This window comes from Parasteatoda tepidariorum, chromosome 2 (genome assembly GCF_043381705.1).
Source record: "Parasteatoda tepidariorum isolate YZ-2023 chromosome 2, CAS_Ptep_4.0, whole genome shotgun sequence".
In the NCBI taxonomy this organism is placed as follows: Eukaryota; Metazoa; Arthropoda; class Arachnida; order Araneae; family Theridiidae; genus Parasteatoda; species Parasteatoda tepidariorum.
Window position 1 is genome coordinate 27,806,427 of NC_092205.1, and position 22,578 is coordinate 27,829,004.

The 22,578-nt window shown below is 28.9% G+C and overlaps 1 protein-coding gene across 1 annotated transcript; it reads right to left on the reverse strand.

The window, feature by feature from the left end:
* Positions 1 to 8,298: 8,298 nt before the first annotated feature.
* LOC107456748 (transmembrane emp24 domain-containing protein 5) lies at positions 8,299 to 22,578 on the reverse strand. Its single transcript, XM_016074700.4, has 4 exons — positions 22,197 to 22,578; positions 19,624 to 19,745; positions 17,855 to 18,035; positions 8,299 to 11,254 (listed from the first exon to the last, which is right to left on the reverse strand). Exons 1-4 carry the CDS (start codon positions 22,374 to 22,376, stop codon positions 11,018 to 11,020), a joined length of 720 nt encoding a protein of 239 aa, XP_015930186.1. The 5' UTR covers positions 22,377 to 22,578; the 3' UTR covers positions 8,299 to 11,017.

The window sequence follows — 22,578 nt, forward strand, 5'->3', positions numbered from 1 at the left end:
ATATTTATGCATTCGAACTTTATTTTCATATGAAAAAAATAATAACAAATATCTCTCCCAGCCCCACCCCTTTCGCCTTTCTGTTTTCCATATTTAATGTAAATCTCGCATCAAAGATAACCAGTGAACCTCTTAGGAAAAGGTCAGTTTAAAGGAGTGAGGTCAGTTGTTTTTATTTTATTTTCGAACATTTAAATCTGGATCTATGTTTCAATATTAATTGGAAGAGATTATAAGAAAAATGTGAGAAATTTTCGATAACAGATAGATTTAAAAATTTTTTTATCCTTTTTTTGTAATCGCCATAAAGCAATACATTCGACAATTACATAATGTTGGATACTTTGTTTCCGAAGAACATATTCGGTTTATTTTATGTTACATTTATTTTCAGAAAAGTCGACTCAAAGTGAAACCCCACTACTAGTAGTTTGAACTGTAATGTGATGCAAATTTGCAGTAAATTTAATAAGATTTAAATTGAACCATGATTCAGTTAAACTTGAACCGTACCGTGAACCGTTATACGTGGTTTTTCGTAATTTCATTTCTTTTCAAATACGCATAACGATTACTTCTCAAATACGCATAATCATGCATTTCATTACGTTTAATATGTTAAATTAACGTGTTTACTTAAAATTATGATGATTATATAACTTCAATAAAATTATCTTTGCTTTTTAAAAAAAATATTGACTTAAAAAAAAAAGAATGTTGATGATGAATACGAAGCAAACACGGTGGTCGATGAGCAGAGCTTCCTAGTGTTAAAAAAAATTAATAATAAAATGAGGAATTAGACGAATTGCAATGCTTAGACGTTGTTAAAATTTTTCTGTTCCAAAGAGTATATCTAGGCCGGGATAGCCTGGTTGGTAGGGCACTGGGCTCATGTCGAAGAGATCGTGGGTTCGATCCCCGCCGGTCAAAGACTCCTCGCGTAGTAAATGGTAACTGATGCACGTTAAATCTGTCGAGTCACAAAGTCCACCATGTTCCCATAACAAATCATACCTCTTGGGGTACTGGTCCAGAAGTTTCCTTGTCTTCTGGATTGAGGTACAGGCTACGGAGTTGAACATTAGTAGTCGTAAACCCAAAATTGGGTCTGTCGTTCAGCGACGGGTATAAAATAAATATATAAAACAGTATGTCTGTACATCAAAATAAATATTAAGAAACACGTATTTTACTATGGAATGAAAAATTCGAACAGTAACATAACTTAACACTTCACACAAATATGTTGTTATCATGTATAAGATCAGCTTAATGTCAATCAAGATTCCCAATCAATCATAGTTATGTGTATTTTAATACTTTCATATCTTCATGTTGTATATGGAATAGTCATATAATATTTTGTAAGCTTTATTTCAATGCATTTTTCATATTAATTTGATATGCATTTTTCATATCTTATGTTATATATAGAATTGTAATATAGCTGTATCTTAATTTTTTACCTTTAAATAAAGCGTGCTTCCACAGCTATTAATTGATAGAATCCGTTTGGATCAAATATAGGGCTGTGTGCTGGTGGTATTATTATTAATTACGCTGTTAGCTACTATTTTAAAAAAAGATTCTTAAGAAATAGAGATGGCACAAGAGATGTTGTACTAAAATCATCGCCTTTTAGGAGAGCATTATGAACGTAATGTAAGGAACTGGAGTATCTAAAATTGCAGTTTTCGAAAGAAAAACTCTCAAAAGCATCCATGGTGGCCTCAAAGAAAATAATTACAATGACAAATGATTTGATAAAGACTTTTTACTTCAAGTATTTATGGAATTTTACCATCAAAAATAATACCTTTTTTGTAAATAGAAGGAATTAGAACTTCTCATAGTACTAGAATAAAGGAAAAAATAAAACCAACAAAGAAGGCTGCAAAGTCCTTCAATAGTCAAATAAGATGAAGTGCAAAACTACGATAGATGGACTGATTGAATCATATTTTAGACTGTTTTGGATGAGGAAATGAAAAATCAGCTGATCTAGAAACAGCCTGTTTAAGAGGTATTTTCAACAAAACACATTGGCCTATCTTGAACAATGAGAAATAAGATGGTGAATTAGATAACCTCCCCATTTATTTATCCTATTCAGGAATAGTAGAGGGATCATTAAGATTAGAAATACTAATGGTGACCAATATTTCAATGAATTTTGGCGATTTTTAAATGGAATTTTTCTTCTCTATCCGTGCAGTTTTTTTATTGTGAAAAGTTTGGAGAAGCGCACTTTCAATAAGCATGATTGTGAACCTTTTTACACGAATCGTCCTCGCTGTAGAAATGCCGAACAGCGAGGAGAAACTCAAAATCATCGAATGACGTCAATATACGCACTAAAGTATTACCTTTCTCCCTGCATGAAGTTTATCTGAAATTTTCAGTAACCATCTTAATTAACAAAGTTGATAAGCCAGATAGTCGGAAAATTTTTCGAAAAATAAAGGAATTATAAGCACTTCGAAAAAATTGTTTTGAAAAGGTTTTTTTTTTATTTTTTATTTAACCGGCTGCTTTTGATTTTATTAAATTTTTCTTTCGTACATTGGTGTTTAATAAACGAACAGTATAAAAAATCAATAAATAGAATAATCTAAATCTATATGGTAAGAGCCATAATGGCTCAGGGGATAGAGCGCTCGCCTTCCAATGAGGTAAACCGGATTCGAATGCCAGTGGTGGCTGATCGATACAAATTTCGCATCCAGCTTGCACAGATCACAATGCTGACGTAAAATAACCTCAGTCGTAGACGGATTATCTCTTAGAGTTCCTTTGCCGCCAGGCAAACCGTGGGAGGTTTTCGTGTTTGTCCTTTCCATGTAACGCAAATGCGGATTAGTTCCATCAAAAAGTCCTCCACGAAGGCAAATTTCTCTTAATACTTGATCCAGTAGTTCCCTAGTCTTCTTGATTCGGTTCAAAATTACAAGGCTACGGAGTCGAACATTAGTGGTCGTAAACCCAGAAATGGGAAGGCTGTTCAACGACGGTTATAAAACAAAATAAAATCGGTATGGTAGAGCTCAGGCGAGAAAGCGCTCGCCTCTCAATGAGGTGACCCGGGTTCGAATCCCAGCGATGATTTGTCGATACGAATTCCGCACTCAGCTCGCACTGACAACAGTGCTGACTTAATGCATCCTCAGTGGAGTAGACTCATCATGGGTCAGAGTCCCCTTGTCGTCAGGAAAACCTTGCCGAGAAGTTTTCGTGGTTTTTCTCTCCATGTAGCGCAAATGCGAGTTAGTATGAAAAAGTCCTATTAGAAGACTTGTTTGTCCCAATGCTTGATCCGAAAATTCTGGATTACGTTCAAAATTACAGTTGAAAGTTGATAGTCGTAAAAGCAGAATTGGGACGGCCGTTCAACGCCGGTTATAAAACAAAACAAAATCGGTACGCTACAAATATGAACCAGAAATTTAATAATTCATCGTTCTGTCTTGTACAAAATAAATTATTATAAAAAATGCATTTCGTCTTTTTTATTTTATTTAAGGAGAAAAAAACTTTGTAAGTTCGAAAAAAAAATATTTAAAAAAATTTTTAAATCGTGTTCCCATTAGTCGCAATTAATGTATGAAACTTTCTATGATTTTAAGAAACCTATTTTGAAGAAATATCATGATTTTTTTTTTCTTTTTTATCGTATCAAAGTAAAGTTTGTCGACCTAATTTAAAATGTTGTTTTGAGCTTGAATTCTATTTTTTGACGAAAATATGCTAATCGTGTTCTCACAGCAGCGTTCAATAACCTTCAAAGAGATAGTCAACAATAATTATCTGTTTTATTCATTAACGACTGATAACCTCGTATTAATTACATTTATTATCAATCAATACCATTAAACTTACTCAACATTACATCAAATATATGCTTCAAGTGGTAGATTCATGTACAAACTAACACTTCTTGGTAAAGATTTTACGCAACGTTTTAAACAATATGAATTTATTAATGACTCGTATTCAGATTAAAATGTATTTCATGGAAACTTTTTCATCGTTTTCTGTAAAATGGGTTTCAGCGGAATTGTAAACAAAATGTGTTTTAGCAGAATCCATTTCTTTTTTCTTTTAATTTTAACCTCTGCATTTCATTTATGCTTTCGGCATAATCAGGGTTGAAACGGGCGACTAAAAAATGCAAAAAATGCTAACTGATAAGATTCGAAAATTTATTAAAAGAAAATAAAAAGTAGCAACATTTTATGCATATATTTTCAGTTTGCTATTGAATGTGAATGGAAGAATGTATTTTTTAAATATGAATAATTTAAAATATAAGTCATTGTGGCAGTCATATACGATTGAAATAAAGATTATCATCAATAGTTAAATTTTTATATTTTTATTTTGATGTTATATTTATTTTTGAAATTANCAATCCCACGGACAATGCGACGGATTTAAGGTTATGTCAAGGTACGTCTCTTGTGAATATCAATTGATTGTTAGGTTTTCTCCTTTGAAATTACATTATGACGCATTCACATACATTATTAATACAAATACATTTTCCATGGCGAGACGATGAGGCAACCGCAACAACTGGTTCAAGAGATCCACGAGGGGAAAATGCACAATATTACCGTTATTATAGAGCACGGAAGCGAGCGGAGCAGGAAAAAGAGTCGTTGAATAGAACTAGTGATCCTTTCACGACTGCTGATTCTTCTACAATTAACGTCGCAGGTTACGAAGTTTAACTTCTTCCGCGTGGAGGGACTCCACGCACTATTTCTTTTTTAATTATTAAATATCATTGTTATATTTTCTACTCTTTATTTTTGTTAAAAATTTTATTTTTGTTTTATAAATTGTTACATTTTCTTTGTTATATATTTTATATTGTTAATATATTGTTATTAAATTTTCTAATTTTAAATATTCTTTTTTTAAATTTGTATTCTTTGTTTTCTCTATAAATTTTTTTCTTTGTTTTTTTATCTTATATTATGGGCTCTATGTACTTGTAGCTTATGTACAAAAAAAGTTATGTCTTGAATTCTATAAATATACATATTCTTTCTTTTGTTAGAATTATAAAAAATATATAATAAAGGCAGTCAATACAGAATACCCAGTATTAACTAAAATGTATTAGTTTTGGCACATTTTTTCTTATAAGTCAAGCGTTTTTAGTTGTTCTTTCTTTTCCCATTGCAATCTTTTCTGTTAAAGATTGCTATCTAGAGCCAAAAAAAGTATTTCAAAGAATACAACAACAACAACAAATAAGGTCTGTTGAATGTTTATCTACAAGATATGTATAAGAAAGCCACAACAAATTTGGGAAATCATAGAATCAATGAACTTTTTTAAAAGAAAAAGCAACAATTTTCTTCAATTACAGAGTATTTATTGTCTAATGTAGAAAATAATGCTAATGCATAATTATTTTTAAATAGGGAATCAATAAGAGAAAGTCTTAGCACTGAAAGAGCTAAAAAAAGGGGGATCTTATTTCAATTTCTACATTTAAAAATAAAAAAGACATAACAATGTGAAGAATGAAATAAAGAACTGCATTAAAAATAAATTATTTATTTACTTTGATTGCCTAAGAAATGTCATTGACAGTTCACACATACAACTGAAATGAAAAGATCTTTTGAGTATTTTTTAAGCAGTGAAAAAGCTAAACATAAGACTAGACAATAAAATGCAAATAACAGATAAAAAATACAACAGTATTTATTGACTACCACACATCAATAAGGCACTTTTTTGGCACAGGTGCACAATCATACAAAACAAGTGTAAAATAAAAAGCTGTTTTTTTTCAAAATATTTTCTGCCTCATTGATAAAATTTTATATGCAATAATCAAGCTATGTATGTGACACCCCACTTTGAAAATTAATGAATATTAACAATGCATGTGCAGCATTGTTAATATTCATTAATTTTCAACAGCATTGTTAAGTATAATTAATAAACAATGGACTTAGGGGTGGGAGAAGTAATCTCTAACACAGATGTCATGTACTATTGTAATCTTGACAAATTAAAAAATATAATAAATTAGTCAAAATCATTGTATTATTTTTTTCATTTGTTCATAACCTTAACAAGTTAGTAAATATTTTTCGTCAAAACAATGATTCAAGGATTTTCAGGGTTTTTTTTTTTTTCTAGATATTTTCAGAAAAGGTAGTATTTTTTTAATATATATATAAAAGAAGAAAAAAAAGAGGTACATAAATTTTATGGGTTTCTTTAAATTTATAAAGTTAAGTATTATGTAAAAAGTATTTAACTTTTTTCTGAAAACATTAGTCTTAAAATAGTTTTTAAAAAAATATTAAGTTTGAATGAGGGGTGTTACAATTTTCTAATGTTACCTCTATAGTAAACTCAAACTTATAAAAAAAAAAGCCTAACTTTTTCAATATTGGTTTAAAGCTTTAATTGAAATTGTGTAGTTTTAAAAAACACCAACCAGAAATATGTAAAAAATTACATTATCAGAAGCATACTGTAAAATAAAACATATAAGAAATATTACACAAAAGACGATTGAAATAGGTAACAAAGAATGAGATCTTCATTTTACAGAAAAATAATAATCGCAATTGCAAATAAATATATTAGAAGAAATTATTCCAATGGAAAATATGTTAATATCTATAAAACAATAAAATTATAATCTTCTGCTAAATGTACACAATCAGCAATTATAAATTCAATTTGTTAGATTTACAAAATCCTGGATATGTATATTCATGCTAAAACTACATATCTTCAAAGTCCTATCCAACAAGGAATGGAAACAGAAATCATACTAGATACTGCTTTTATAAATAACAGGAAAAAACAACAAACCATGCAAAACAAATTAATGAAAGGATTTTAAAAAACAAAACTGGAAAATAAAATGCACAAAGATTTTATTTGCAAAATAAAAGTAATAATCAATAAAATCGGAGGTGCTAAATTTAAACTATATATTTTAATCAAGAAAAGCATACTAAAATGTCTGCTAGTAAAATGTTTTCTCCACCCCTCCCCCCCCTAAAAGCATACTAAAATGTCTGCTAGTAAAATGTTTTCTCCCCCCCCCCCCCCCCCCCAAAAAAAACTCTCAAAATTTGCTTATTTGTTAAACTTACAAATCAGTCCTCCAGTCACAACTTTTGAAATCACTATGTCATCCATATCTTAATAGTATTGTAATAAGTAAAACCACAATGTTAAAAAAAACTACCAACAATTAGAAATTATTCAGAGACAAAAAATTCCAAAAGGAGAAAACTAATAAAAAAAATCAAACTAAAATTCAATGATTTTTGTTTTGAGTATGCAAAACAAAAAAAGCTATATAATAGCGGTAGAATTAAGGCAGTTCTATGAAAAGGTGGAAAGACAGAATTACTTTTTAAGTGAATACTTTTTATTTAAAAAGTGATTTAAGAAAAATCATAAAACAGTCAAAACTCAATATCACAAACTCGAAGGAAGAAAATAAAAATGTCACGATATCAAAAATTCGGGTAATCGAAAAATCTTAACATTTTTAATATTTTAGTCAAAATGATAACTACCTATGTTAGCATTTAAAGAATTACCTAGTGGAAAGTACCATATCCAGAATCTTAAGAACTTCAGCAAGTCCGGAAAATAAATTTTTCTTGTAAATGGTCTTTAAGGTAGAAAAACATCAAAACATGCATCATTCATTAAAAAATAATGTACAAACGATAAGTAATGCCTATTTCATACAACACTTTCTTATTGATTAAATGATATTTAATTAACTAAATAATGTTTAGTAGGGTAAACCAACCAGTGAAGGAACATTTCATATATATTGATTAAAAATAAGAATTTGAAAGTTTTTTTTCAGATTGATTGGTAAGACTAGCTTACTGCCAAACAATAGGAAGTCATCTAGAAATGTTTTGGATTACCTGATCACATAGATTTCTCTGGAAAAATTTTTAAATTTGTTATTATCTCTGTAACACCTTGTTTCTTTGAAAAAATTACAAGGTGAGTGAATGTATTTATATGTTTGAAGTGGAATTAATTGCATGTAATAGTTTTATTTTTCTCACTGTGAAAATAAGAATTCAAAATATAGTTACGTTTTATATTTTTTAAGCATCATAGCATAATCAAGTACTGAGATAAGGGGGCGTTTATTCACTGGATCACCAAACAATGAAAATCCAGTAAAGGAACAAGTGTTCCTTTACTGGGTTTTTTCCTAAGTTTACTTGGTGTTCATTCACTGGTAAGAGCTGCTCCTTCACTTTGTCTTCTTACTACTTGTTATTTGAACCTCCAATACTTTAAAACAATATTATATAAGTTCTCTACAATTTTTCTACATAATTTGCAATTAGTAACAAATATGCTGACACTGTCATTTAACTAAAATTACGAATTTTGAAATTAATATGATTTTTTAAAAGGCAAACGAAGCTAAAATGTTCCTTCACTGGTTAATTTACCCTATGATAAAATATATACTTGAAAAAGTGAGCATACGATAATTTGAACTTTTTCTCATGAATAAAAATATGATTTTCTCCTTTTTTTCCCATTTAGTGTGAAAGGTAATCTAATAAAAGTAACATTAAAAAACAAGCTTCAAATTCCAAAAGTATATTAATCTGATTTAATAAAAAATAATCTAAGAAAAAGAGACAGAACTTGGTAGATTTTTTCCATGAAAATATCTGTAACTTTCAGTGAAACAATGCTTGTCTGCTTGTTCCTTTAAAACACTATTTATATTCAGGTTGATTAATATTCATTGTTTATTCTTCTACAAAATTTGGTTTCCTTCAACTGCTCTCGTCTTTTCAACAAGTATTTTAATCTGTTAAGGCAGATTAAATGTTTAAGTATCAGATAGTACATTTTTTTTTATAAAAGCTTCGTGAAAAGTTGCAAAAATGAGGTGCAAGAAATTATTTCAAATTCTTTAGGCCCCCCAAGAAAAATGTTTGACTAAAAGATTTTTTTTTATTCTCAGCATAGCAAATGCATAGGGAATTCAGTTTCATTTATTTTATTTTATTTATTTATTTTTTGCGATATCAAAATATTCGTGTCATCAAAGTTCGAGATACCAAGGTTCAAATGTATTAATTTTAAAACAAATGTTTGCATGAGCTGTTTCAAACACCAAATAAATCACATGATAAGAAATATTATAGCTCCGTTTATGCGAATGTTTAGTTAATACTTATTTAATACGGAATTAAAAAGAGAATTTTTAGCTTGGTTACATTTGCGTAAAAACAAAAATTATTCATATAATTAAAAAACTAACAAAAGATGGCTTAAGATAAAGAGACAACACTATTTAATAAACTAAGCATTATGACAAATAAATAAGGAAAACAAACTCCAAAAACAGCTTTACACACAAATCAAATAAACAAATTATTGCAACAATTCAACTTCTCTTATCGACATTTGCACTTTTAAAAATATACAGTCAAAACCTAGCTAAAACATTAATTAGAAAAAATATTTCTTTGTTCAGGCTAATTAGGCAACTTTTAAAAATCTGCCTCAAACGTATTTTGTTTTTTACTGTAATTAGTGTGGGGAGAAAGTTGGGAGTTGTATTGTCAATCAAGTTTACCCAGAATTTGACTGTAAATTCAAATCGAGCAGATTTATGACCGTGCAATTCTTAGATACAACCATGCAACAATAATTGGTCTGTTTTAAAAATTAAAAAAAATTAAGTTAATTATATTTAATTTTTTTTAAAATTAAAGAAAATATTAAGTAAAAAGAATAATAATACCAAAAAAAAAATATTTTAAAAGAATATAAAACGAGACTGGAAAAGGAATATTTAGTTCTAGTAATATTTGGGGTTTTTTTTAAACATTGTCTTTTAAAAAATCAAATTTTACATACAAGTTTTATTTTTAACAAAAATATTACTAAACTAATAGATCATTCATAAAATGCATTTGATACTAAAAGCGAAAATGTAGGGGGTGACACTTTTTCAAGTAAATAACTTCCTTTTTTAAGTTAAAAGTTAATTTAGAAACTAATACATATGAATGCAATTTAATGACACATTTCACTTTTCTAAGCAAAAGTTTATAAAATTTCCAGAAATCTCAGTCAATACATTTAAGTATTAATAACTTAATTATACTTGAAACAATGAAGAACTTATTTTTAAGAATGCTTCTTAAATGTTCAAACATACACACGATGATGCTCATCATTATTATTTATGACTAACTAAAAGATTTATTTTGTGAATAAGGCCAGACTACGACATTTTTGCACTTTTAAGGATACTTTTACACTTTTATGGTCACTTTTTGCATTTTTTAAGAGCATTTATAGAGATTTTTTAAGTCATCAAAATATAGATTGTAAGACATACACAAAATGAAGCAAATTTAATATTTCAACATAGGGATAAACTGTTAACGGAGACAGATTATAGAAGGAAAAAAAAAAGAATTCTTTACAGGCAATGAGAAAGACAAAAGTAATATCTTTTAAAATGTTTCATTTAAAAAAAATATTTTTCATACAGAAAAAGGGTTTTATTGTCACTAGATGATTTCAATATTATAAAAATTGTATTTAGACACATTGCACTATTACAAGTACTATTATAATATGTTTTATTAACATTGAATGATAATATATCACTTCATTGAACATATTTGTACATAGAACAAGTTTTGAAAATAAAATTATATGCATGTAAAAGCTAACACATGTCTGAAAAAACCTTCATGTGCTGACATGTGTTTGAAAAAATTATCTTCTAGAACATAAAACAATTAAATTATTTCAGAAAAAAATTGCAAAAATATAAATATTACAACAGTAATGCAAGTGAAAATTTTTACAGATTCTTGTAAATACAAGAAACAAAATTGTTGCGAAAATTCATTATCAAATAACATTAAATTTTTTCAAGGAGTATATCAGAACTTTTGTCATTTTCTTAAACAAAAACAACTTTAAGACATAGAATCAGAAACTTCTATCAAGACAGTGATTTAAAAAATTTATGCAATTTACTGTTCTCTTCAAAAAGGCTTCTGACGAGGACGACTTGAACGGCACCAACAACCATCATCACAATAATTATTAAAATTGAGAAATGATTCACCCTTGTAAAATTGTGCTCTTGCAAATTTCTATCTCGAGATTCTATGGCTTTCAACTGATCTTGATGATGCTTGACTTCATTTAAGTATTCTTTCACTTTTGCAATGGATATCTGTAAATAAGATTCTATAATTAACACCTTATAAACATATATAGAGAACAAAATTAAGAAACTGTGGAAGGAAAAGAAATCAATTAGAAAAAAGAAAGAAATTTGGTTCTATTACGCTCATTATTAAAATGATTCATAATACCTATTTCCAGCAATCATGATTTTCATTCATTACTCTAAATCAGTGTTTCTCAACGGGGGCGTTGGGAGTATGCTGCGGGGCGGTGTACTTGTTTTGGGCGGCAGGGGGCGTTAGGTATGTTTTGGGCGGCAGGGGGGCGTTAGGTATGTTTTGGGCGGTAGGGGGCGATGAGCATGTTATGTTATTCAAATTTAATTTTAATACTCTCAAATAAAATTAAGAATCATTTAGTAAATAAAATTAATCTAAAATTAATGATAAAGAAAACAAAGATTAATATAATAAATTTAGATTATCTGATACAACATTAGTACCAGCAGTAAAACGAACTGATGCAATACATATTGTCCGATCCGAATCAGCACAGCGCATAGGCAATTACTGTAAATATCTCTGTTCAAGTTTGTATTTTCTCTAATCATGGTAATATTATTGCAAAGCTACCACAACGACTGCTTATATTCAAAATGTTTCTAACTCATTGTTGTAATTTCATGATGAATGGGATAGGGGCCGCTGCGCGGCCCAGGTGCCCAGTTGCTTTTAAATAAAGTAAGTAAGTAAGCACAGCGCATGAGTCAGTAGTTTTTGCCTCTGACTCATTTCAGCCATTTGGTGAGAATTAAAGTGCATGCGCTTTTTGTAAAAATGTTCGATTTGACCCGTGTTTCTTATGATGGTTTAGTTTGCTTCCTAGCAGTGTTTTACCCAGTTTCGATTCGATTTCAGTGTTTATTTGGCCAGGTACGTTTGTGAATTAGTTCTTAATCGTAAATTATTTATTAATTTGAAAAAACACTTGATTTTCTTTTTCTGCCACCAACAATGTCGGTTAACATAAAGAAGTGTATTCAATACAGTGTCACGTACTTGAAGTTTAGATTTGTTCAATCGCCCTCGAACTCTCAACTACCCATGAATTTATTTTATAACAAAGTTTAATATAATGAGACAATGGAGCCTTCTCGTTAGCAGAAGCATTTGCAAAATATTCATCCTCACAAACAAAATAAAGATTTGTCATTTTTCACGAATATCAAAGACAAGTTTCTGAAGGCACCTTTGGCCTCAGGCTTACTGACAACCTAATCACAAAAATGCGATGATGGTTTGATAAGTTCTTATAATAAATCAAAATTAATTGCTAAATCTGGGAAATGTCATACCATCGGCAAAGAATTGATACTGCCGTCTGTTAAGGAAGTTTTAGGAACAGTTTTACACTATCCAGCCTCATCCGATTTAATCAAAAATATCCCTTGCAATAGTGGGTCGACATGGTGGGTTTTTCGCCATTTTGAAGAGGGTGGTACCAGATATTTTAGCAGTTCACTGCGTGATTCACAGACAGTATTTAATAAGAAAAAACCTCAGTGACCGTTTGCATCAGTCATTGCAATATGTCATATCAGCTGTGAACAAAATTCGCAGTAATGTTCTCGATGATTGATTACTCAGACAGCTGTTTAAGAAAAACTATGAAGAATATCGCTTGCTACTACACCGTGATTCGCTGGCTTTCCAAAGGAGCCTTGTCTCAATAGGTTCTTGAATCTTTTCGACTCTGTGCTTGAGTTCCTCGAAGACAGAATGTAGCTCTGAGAGACAGATTGCTAGAATTTAAGATAGATGTTGGTGGATTTACTTGCAAAATTAAATGGTGTTAATTTACAACTTCAAAGTGACAAACTCAATTTGTTCCCTATGAAATCAGTTATTTCTATACTTCAAAAAAAAAAATTATTTTTTGGTAGCAGAAATTTGGTTGGAATGAGTTCAACCAATTTCAAATATTATCGTATCTTGAAAAGAATGGCGAAATTTCCTCTGATGATACACAAGAATTGCCTCTACTCTGGACTGTCAAAATTTATTCTTATTTTCAAAATTATTTTCAATTTCCTTCCCTTTCTCCTACTTCGTCGAACGTGGATTCAGTGCTGTTATGGATCAAGTTACAAAAAAGAGAAATAGACACGAAATCATGCAACGAGGGGACTTGCGTCTTCACCTCAGCAAAAATATTGAGCCGAACGTTAAGAAATTGGCTATGAACCATCAAGTACAATCATTCCACTGACATAGTAACTTGATTGTTTCGTTGATACTACTTTTATTTTTGGGTGTTTTTTCAATTATCTAATTAAGAACAGGTGACTCTTTTTAAGTATAATTTTCTTTGTTGTACTATTTTTTTCATTACCGTATTTATTTTTATTATGACAAATAAACTGTGATTACCTGCCTGGAGAAAATTATCGAGTTAACGTACACATTAAATTTTTAAAGAAAAACAAGCAAATTTAACGTTTAAAAAATTGCCTAAAAATGCACCTTATAATTCAGCACACCCCCTCCGTCCTCATGCTCTAAATAACTGGATCATCACAAAGGGGGCGTTGATATGTATTTTGCTTATTAAGGGGGCGGCAACGTTAAAAAGGTTGAGAATCTATGCTCTAAATTCAATTGAGTTATTTTAATTAAAAGAAATAAAACTGAAAAATTAAAGTGAAAATTCATGTTCATGATTTTATTTGAATGAAAAACTTCTGAGATGTAACTAATATGCTAAATATTGCTTTTTCATAATTTGAGATTTTCAGAGATCAACATATTTTTACATCTACGTGTTAAAAACTTTATAGCTACTGCATGTATTTTATTTACGTATGAATATTGTTTACACATGTGCATTGCATTCGTTTTCAAATTTTGTTCACCAAAAATAAAAGATATATAAAACTAAATTCACTAAAAAGAAAAATTTTATAAAACATTGAATCATTACAAATAAAATTAAAAACTTAAATAAATAATAGAAATTGTATCCTTTTTACAAACGATATTTTATTCTACTAATTTTTAATGAAAAGTGTGCACTTAAATGCTTATATTTTTAAGTTAAATAACTTAGGGGGAAAAAAAAGAAAAGAAAAAAAAGAAGAAAAAAACAGATTTTGATCAGTGTTACATGTTCCTTCCTCACTGGCTCGACAGCCCAGGATGGGCCTTGGCCTTCTCCAGTAGTTTTTTCCAAGNGAGACATGGACAAGAATGCTTGTACACTTTACTAAAGTATAACTACATTTAGTTAATAATAATTTTTTGTTTAATCTAACAAAATAAGTATCTTTCAAGCTGCTTTCTGTATTTTCCATTTCAAAGATGGGTTTCAAAATGTACACATTTCTGCAAAGATCCCCCTTCTTCTCTTAATAATAAATATTTTGAGTCACCTTCTTTTTCTTTAATATAAAAGTAGTGTAAGCTTTTGTATAATTGTTTCACATCTACTGTAAACATTATAATTGATTATAGGAAACTATATCAAATGTTGCCCCCTACACATGGGATAATTATTGACCACTGGGGTAATTCCTGATCATTGTCATTTCTTCTTATAAATAGTATATAAAATAGCTTATAAATATCTAATTGTCTTTTCTTAAATAACAGTTCATATTTATTAAGTGGAGCAACTATAAAGTATATTTTAATTGTCATCACAAAATTTGTTTTTAACCGTATACAAGACTATATTCTGATTTGCACCATTTCTGGTTTGTCTGACCTTGCTTCTATCTTAATTTTATGTGTATACATCCTTAGAATAATTTTTAAGTTTATGAATTAGCCTAGTATAATTGTCAGAATAATTTTTAAGTTCATAAATTAGCCTATTATAAATATGGTGAGAAATTATAAGCCTAAAAAGGATACTAAGCTTCTAGAAAACAAAATTAGTGAATTTCTTTTAATGATTGAAAATGAAAATTTCAGTGTGAGAGCTGCTGCCATAGCTGTTGGCATACCTTACTTAGCTTTACACTTTCCCTTAAAGAAGTTAAAAAATCCAGCAAAAGTAACCCATGTGGGAACTCTCTTATATTTCAGAAGAGCATGAGAATGAGTAGGCTGATTGCCTAAAATGTATGGCACGATGCAAAGATTTTTGAAAATTTGAAGTGTTAATCGTTCTTCTTGCTTTTAAATAAATCATTTTATTAGCTGCTTAAACATATCTTTTTGGTTTATTTGTTTGATCTTGATGTCTTATTTGTTAATTACCATTATATAATTATTTTTCAACAGCCCCTTTACAATAAAAACTGGTGATCAGTAATAACCCCAGAAGTGATAAGGAATTACCCCCAGAAATGATCAAGACCAGGGGAAATTCCTGATCACTAAAAATTTAAAATCTTTTAAATTCTAATTAGATTTTCAAACAAAAGAAGGTGGCATTGGATTCATCTCATATAGCCTCAAACTTCCAGTAAATATTAAAATTCTATTTTGAATAGTTTTTTTTCAAAATAGATGTTTGCGTTTTTTGATCAGGAATTACCCCAGGTCANCAATGTAATTAATATAAATGACTACTTTGTTTTATAAGACCATGCTTTATTTAATCTTATTAAACCATTTTTAAGACACTTGGATAAAAAATATTTTCACTGTGCACAAGAATATTAAAGGTTAACTACATTATAATGATGCTTTTAATTCAGCAAAAGAATTATTTTTCTGCAATAATAAAAGAATGCAATAAGCACAAATGGAAGAGGTTAAAAGGAAACAACTACTTTGATACTGCAAAAAAATACATATATATATCATTATCAAAACATACAGAATAATATTTGAAACTTTTCATCAAGCTTCTTTGGAGTGAGGGTGACATACTTGTTTATAATATCAAAACAGCAAAATGTATCATTCTCTTTTCATTTGCAGGCATTATTATTTTCGGTTCCTTAAAGTTTTTGAACATTGTATCTGATTTTCCACTTCCTTTCTTTTCGGGTATTATTGCTAATTTTAGTTCGATTGCAGCCGTTAGTAGAAAATGATTTGATGCAACAATTGCTGCTTTTTTACACTCTTACATCCTGTAGAGATTGTTTAAATAAACCGTTAACATCTATGTGATCCATTTGGTTCTTTGCTTTCTCGTCAGGAATATCCATTATCTTTTGTATTTTTTGTTTCTGTTTGAAATAGCTGCTTCCAATAATGAGGTTATTCAGTTAATAAAAGGATGTGAAAAGTTCACCATTTTCTTTTTGTTCTACACTTGCTTAAAATACAATTGAAAATTCATCATCAGATGTTCGGTTTCCGCCTTTTGCATTCACATCTCCCATTAAAATTAGAAGATTTTGTTTAGGGACTAAGTCTTATATTTTTTCGTAGCTGATCATAGAACTGTTCTTATTACAGATCAGCATCATTAGTTGGTGCGTACACCTGTATAATTATTACCTTTGTGTAATTGGAGTAGAAGTTGGCTCTTATGATTTGGCAGTCTACCAATTTCCAGTTCAAAAGAACGTTAAAATCTTTGAACTCCATCAATGAGGGCTGATATCAAGAGCCTCAGCAGATTAAAAAGTTCCATCTTGAAATTTTATCCAGAAAGCTGATTACATCTGATGAAGGTCGGTGACAAACGTCAAAAAGTAACTTAAAAGAATGATGATAAATGCAATACAATAACAGTTCTAAATACAAAACAATGAAACAAGCAGAAATTAGTAGGAATGATAGATCCATTTAAATTCATCTTAAATGGCATAATGTTGATGCCAACACAGTTTAACAAAATGTAAATTAATATGATTGTTTCTGATTTAAAAATATGTGCAAATTCTAGTCTGACATAAAAAGACGAAGTATAATGCTGCTTTTATAACTCCACTCCCCACTTCAAAATCAAATAAATCAGATTTTTTGATCATTTATCAAAATTAGCTTTTTTTTATTACTTAAAAAAATTATTTCTATTTATTTATTTTTACATTTTTTAAGGTCTAATAAAATGTATTAATAATACTAAACTTCATTAAAAAACAATACAGCTAAAATATTTTATGTTTTCAACTAAAAGGGATAAAATGCCCATGAAATAAAAAGGAAATCATAATAATTTTATTCAAGCTCATCACCCACATGAATTAACATTAAATTTCATTATTTATAAATGCACTACGTATTTAAAAAGTTTTATAAGCACCCATATTTAAATAGATTTAAAACTAAATGCATATAATGGAAACATACTTATTATTATAAACAAATTATTAGAAATTCAGTTGCCGAAAATAGATTATGGAAAAAATAATTTGTTATTTAAACGTTAAGTAACTTTAATCTACATTTACTTTAATTATTATTCCATTTTGAACATCAAATAAAAATTTACATCTCCCTTTCATTATTTCTCTAGATAAAACTTTCATGATCAATAAAATCAGACTTTAAAAAAATCACATAATTAAGAATATACTCATAAATTAGTTTGTGTAAAAATATTTTCTTGGCTTAAATTATTACTTTAAGAGAATCATTTTAAATTATGCCATTTTTTATAGTTTGACCAGGCATTTCAACCTAACGAAGTTACATTTATTTATATGGATGATTTTTTACATAAAATGATCAAAAGTAATTACCTTTATTTGATCCATTGTGTCATTGTAGAGCAATTCAGGAGAAAAGTCATAATCATCCCACTGATCATCATCTGCAGATTCATTGTCAATATAAACATCAAAGTAAACAGTTTTCACTGACAGAAGACTGTGTCGATTATCAAAACAAAACTTATAATCACCAGCTTCCTTCACTTCATGCCTTAAAATATAACAGTATTAGATTTTTAGATATCTTACATCAAAAGGGAAGGGGAAAATCGATTCATATTAAGAAATGAAAATTAATCTTAAATTTATAACTAGTATCTCAGTTAAAAACAACTGACAAAAAAGATGTGGTTTTTCTAATGGTTTCTAGTTTTATTTACTACTAACAATATAAATATTGTATTATAATTTTTTTTTCACAAAAAGACAGCTAAGTTAAAAAATAAAAAAAATTTGCAGTATAAACCAAATCATCCTCTAATTTAGAGTAATACTGCCAATTCTTCAAATTTTTAATATATAAAGCAATCAGAAATATATGTATTTACAGTAAAAATCCCTTNCTTAAATTTATAACTAGTATCTCATTTAAAAACAACTGACAAAAAAGATGTGGTTTTTCGAATGGTTTCTAGTTTTATTTACAACTAACAATATAAATATTGTATTATAATTTTTTTTTCACAAAAAGACAGCTAAGTTAAAAAAAAAAAAAATTGCAGTATATACCAAATCATCCTCTAATTTAGAGTAATACTGCCAATTCTTCTAATTTTGAATACATAAAGCAATCAGAAATATATGTATTTACAATAAAAATCCTTTTATAAATTCATCTAAAAAGCAACAATACTAATGTGAGGTTTTCACAAACAAAAACCATTTCTTTACTATTTTGCAATCATAATTCCAAAAATGAGAATTATTGTCATTTCAGTTTCAATTAGATACTTGATACTTGCAAGCGACATCACACATCAGTTAACTAATCAGGTTCGAGACAAACGTGCAATGTGGCTTGCAGGCATCCAATTAAATCTGATTGAAAAATTGGTTCAACATAATAATAAAACTGAACAGTGGAGTTGTAATGTTAACACGCCATGAATGACAACACAATTAGACACAACCATGTGATTAGTTACAAGTACACAATTATTAGTTATTGCATTAAATTGTTGCATTAACTACTCAGAAAGAAATAGGTTTCTCCCAACCTAAGTAGAAGAAACTGTTTTTGCCAAGAGAAAAATCAAATATAACAGTATATAATTTCAATCTTGTTTTAATAGTAGTATTAATTTCCAAGCTATTTAATACATCATTAAGCAAGTTAAAACTAACAAAGCAATTGGAAAGAAAAATAAATAAATGAAAATCTGAATTTAAAATAATTGTACTCAAATGAATTACACAAATGTGTATTAATATAATAAAATCTAATTTTATGATTAAATAAATAAATGTTTAAAATACAATAAAATTTTATTAATACTATTACATTAACAAATCACATACTATACACATCACTTATTAAATTCACCATTTCAAATAACACAATAATTTTTATAATTAATTACTGTTATGAATGAATACTCGAATTGTATTGTATAATATTGCATGAATAGAATAACAAACAAGATCACATATATTATTTTATTATAAAAGAAAATTCCCTAATATGAGTGAGTCCTGCTAAAAACATGAACTGTATTTAAGTTTTACTTCAAAAATACATGAACATAAAAAATTACGAGTCACAATACTTGCTAATGCTCCATTTCAAAAATCAAAATTACCTGTGATTAGCGTCTGATTTCTTATAATCAGAAATGAGTTCCTTCCCTTGAGGTGAAAATAGCTGAAAGTTGATATCTAACTCCTGGTTGACATTCATGTCACTAAATATTGAATCAATCACCTACAGATACAAAACAACTTTAAGAATTATAACAGACAGATAAAATAAATAAGTTTAATTGATGAACAATAAGTAACAAAAAAAATTATTATACTAGTTTCATGAAAAAAGACAAAATTTAATTGTTATTAGAGAGGTCTATAAAAGAAAATATAATTAAGTTTATGAATTATACGAATTTGAATGACATAACTAATGGGACTTTAGTCAGTGTTTTCACTACAGGGTGAGAACGCGAGAATCTCGCATATTTTTTTCTTTTCTCGCATTAAAAAATGATTACCGCGAGAAATTCGCGCATTCTATAAATCAATTTCAAAATTCGCCAATTTCTCGCATTTTGGAAAAAGCTTCGAATTACGCCATTTAGAATAAAATCCGTTTCACTTTTCTTCCTGGATCTTTCATTATTTTCAACATCTGCACCATTATCTAGCCTCCCTATTTACCAGTATTGTTCAGAAACTTTTCGAACAACCGAACACAACCACGGAACCCCTTTCAGAACACATTTCTCTGTAACCACATGTTTACCGTAGGTAAGGTTTCTTCATGTAAGACATTCAAATTTTTTATGCACTTATGTAAGATGTACAAATACCTTGTAAAGGCAAAATCTTCTATGATGATGCACCAAAAATATTCAATGCTAATAGAAGAAGTTAAAAATGTATTATAATTAAAGAAATGATTTTTTTTTCAAGAGTTTTTGTGTTTTTTTAGTTNTTTTTTTTTAGTTTTTAGATATCTCACTTAACTTTTTGAAATCTCACCCTGTTTTTGAGAAAGGGTTAGAAATTCTCACTCATTTTTTTTCTATGATGAAAACACTGTTAGTGGAAATCAATACAAACTAGATTTTGAAATATATAACATTGCCAAGTATATATCATGATAGATATTAAACATCAATACTAATTTGCTAAGATTACTGACACTAGAAGTTTGAACAAAAAAAATGTCTTATCTATAGAAAAGTGAGGTATTAGTAGGTAATTAAGATTCAAAAGTCAATTGGAGGGAAACTGTTTAATTTAGAAACATTCAGATCTAATCAAAATATTCATTGTTTAGTTGTATACAATGTATCATTCTTGAAAAGTCATTGATGTACTGCTTTTTTTATAAAAGATTTTTTTTTTCAAGAAAAACTTATATCACCTGGTCTTATACCACTAGTAAGGTAAAACTGGGTATACACAAGTTACCTCTGTAGGAAATTTAGAAATACTAGAATTTTAGTGGAAAAGAAGAAGACATTTCTATTTTATATGACAATTTTAAAAAAATTAAACATGTAACTAACATAGTTGAGGCCGTACTTAAGAAGGGAATGGTCTTTGGCTTGCGTTCCAGGAACAAAATTTCTTACAGAATATATCATGCTTATTAAATGGGGTTTTTCTTAAACAAAATTGCTGACAATTTATTTTTATCGATAAATGAACTATGATTTAGTATAAGGGGAAAATTCTACAAAATATGATACTGGCAGTGCCCCCCCTCCCAAGCTTTAAGTGGGCGCATCGTTCTCCCCTGATGGGGCCCTCTGGATACTGGGGCACTTCCTACCTGTGAAACCTTTGTTCAACTTGGATGTAGTTGTCGTCTTTCAACTCAAGAAAACAGGTTATCAGAACGAAAGTATTACATGAAGACTTTTGATTGTAGATTATAAAATGAACTTTCTGGAAACAATTTATATTATTTTGTTGTTACCCATCCCCCTAGTGTAGGAACACCTACACCAGGTCCAAAAGACCTTGATGCCTGTTCAATCTCCTATTCAATTAACAGCTGCCTCCAGGAGGTGCCTAAACAATTAAGAAGGTGAGCAGGACTAGAGGGAAGAAAACAGAAGAATAAATATTTTTCCCATTCTGAAATTAAATGCATTTTAAGTGACCAATTTTAAATCAGGTCGATTGAGGCAGCTCCATAACAGAGACAGGGGCGGAACCTTAGCAAGCGTACCAGTAATGAATAGGTGGGAAACAATTTATTGACTCTTGTGGCTAGTTTCAACACTTTCGCTCTTACCTTATTTAACGAGATTTGTTCGCAAGCTCACAGAATTTTTTTAAAAAAATAGTTTTATTTTTAAAAAAACTCTAAATTGATTGTTACACATACCAGCACATGTTATTTAAATTTATCAGTTTTTTTTTCTTTAGAAAAATATTAAATACTAGAGAAGAAAAATTACTTTGTTTTTGGAAAATGATAATTGCGCGTAAAATTAAAACGACCCATGTATTAGATTTAAAACAGGAATGTAAGAGGATAAAAAAATTAAAAAAATTGCGACACGTTTTCGCTTTTTTTTAATAATTATAAGGTATGTTTTTTATCTTTGAAATATTACACATCACATGAAGAAAAAAAAAAGCTTAATAACCCGGTGTGGAAAAAAATTCTTTTAACGCAGTGAATACATATTAGATTACTAACCTGATACTCAATTTCCAAAATATCCTGCGGTTTTGCTCTTTGATAAAAACAATCAACAAAACCAGGGCGAACATTAATCGTCATTTCACTCTCTACACCATCAAAAGACTTCTTTTGGGCAATGATTAGAGGCAAAAATAATACATAACAAACAATTTTAACGAACAGTTCCATTTTCATTAGATTACTGAGATTTTCAGAGACACCTTTAAATTTTGTAAGCAAAGGAAACAATCGTGACTTCTCAAGTATTTGCTGTATCAACAATTAAGAAATTTTAATCATACTACTTTCCTTCTTTCTTCTTTTATCAATAACATTTATCCGATATAAACAAACTTTTATTTGCAGTATTATGAAGTTTAAGTGAAAGTTAATATTT

Bases quoted from the DNA above. Each gene is read 5' to 3' on its own strand.
- LOC107456748 (XM_016074700.4), bottom strand. From the start codon at position 22,376: ATGAAAATGGAACTGTTCGTTAAAATTGTTTGTTATGTATTATTTTTG. The intron at 19,746-22,196 runs GTTAGTAATCTA...TTGTATCTGTAG, and splicing joins TTTTGGAAATTGAGTATCAG to GTGATTGATTCAATATTTAG. The intron at 18,036-19,623 runs GTAATTTTGATT...TTATATTTTAAG, and splicing joins AAATCAGACGCTAATCACAG to GCATGAAGTGAAGGAAGCTG.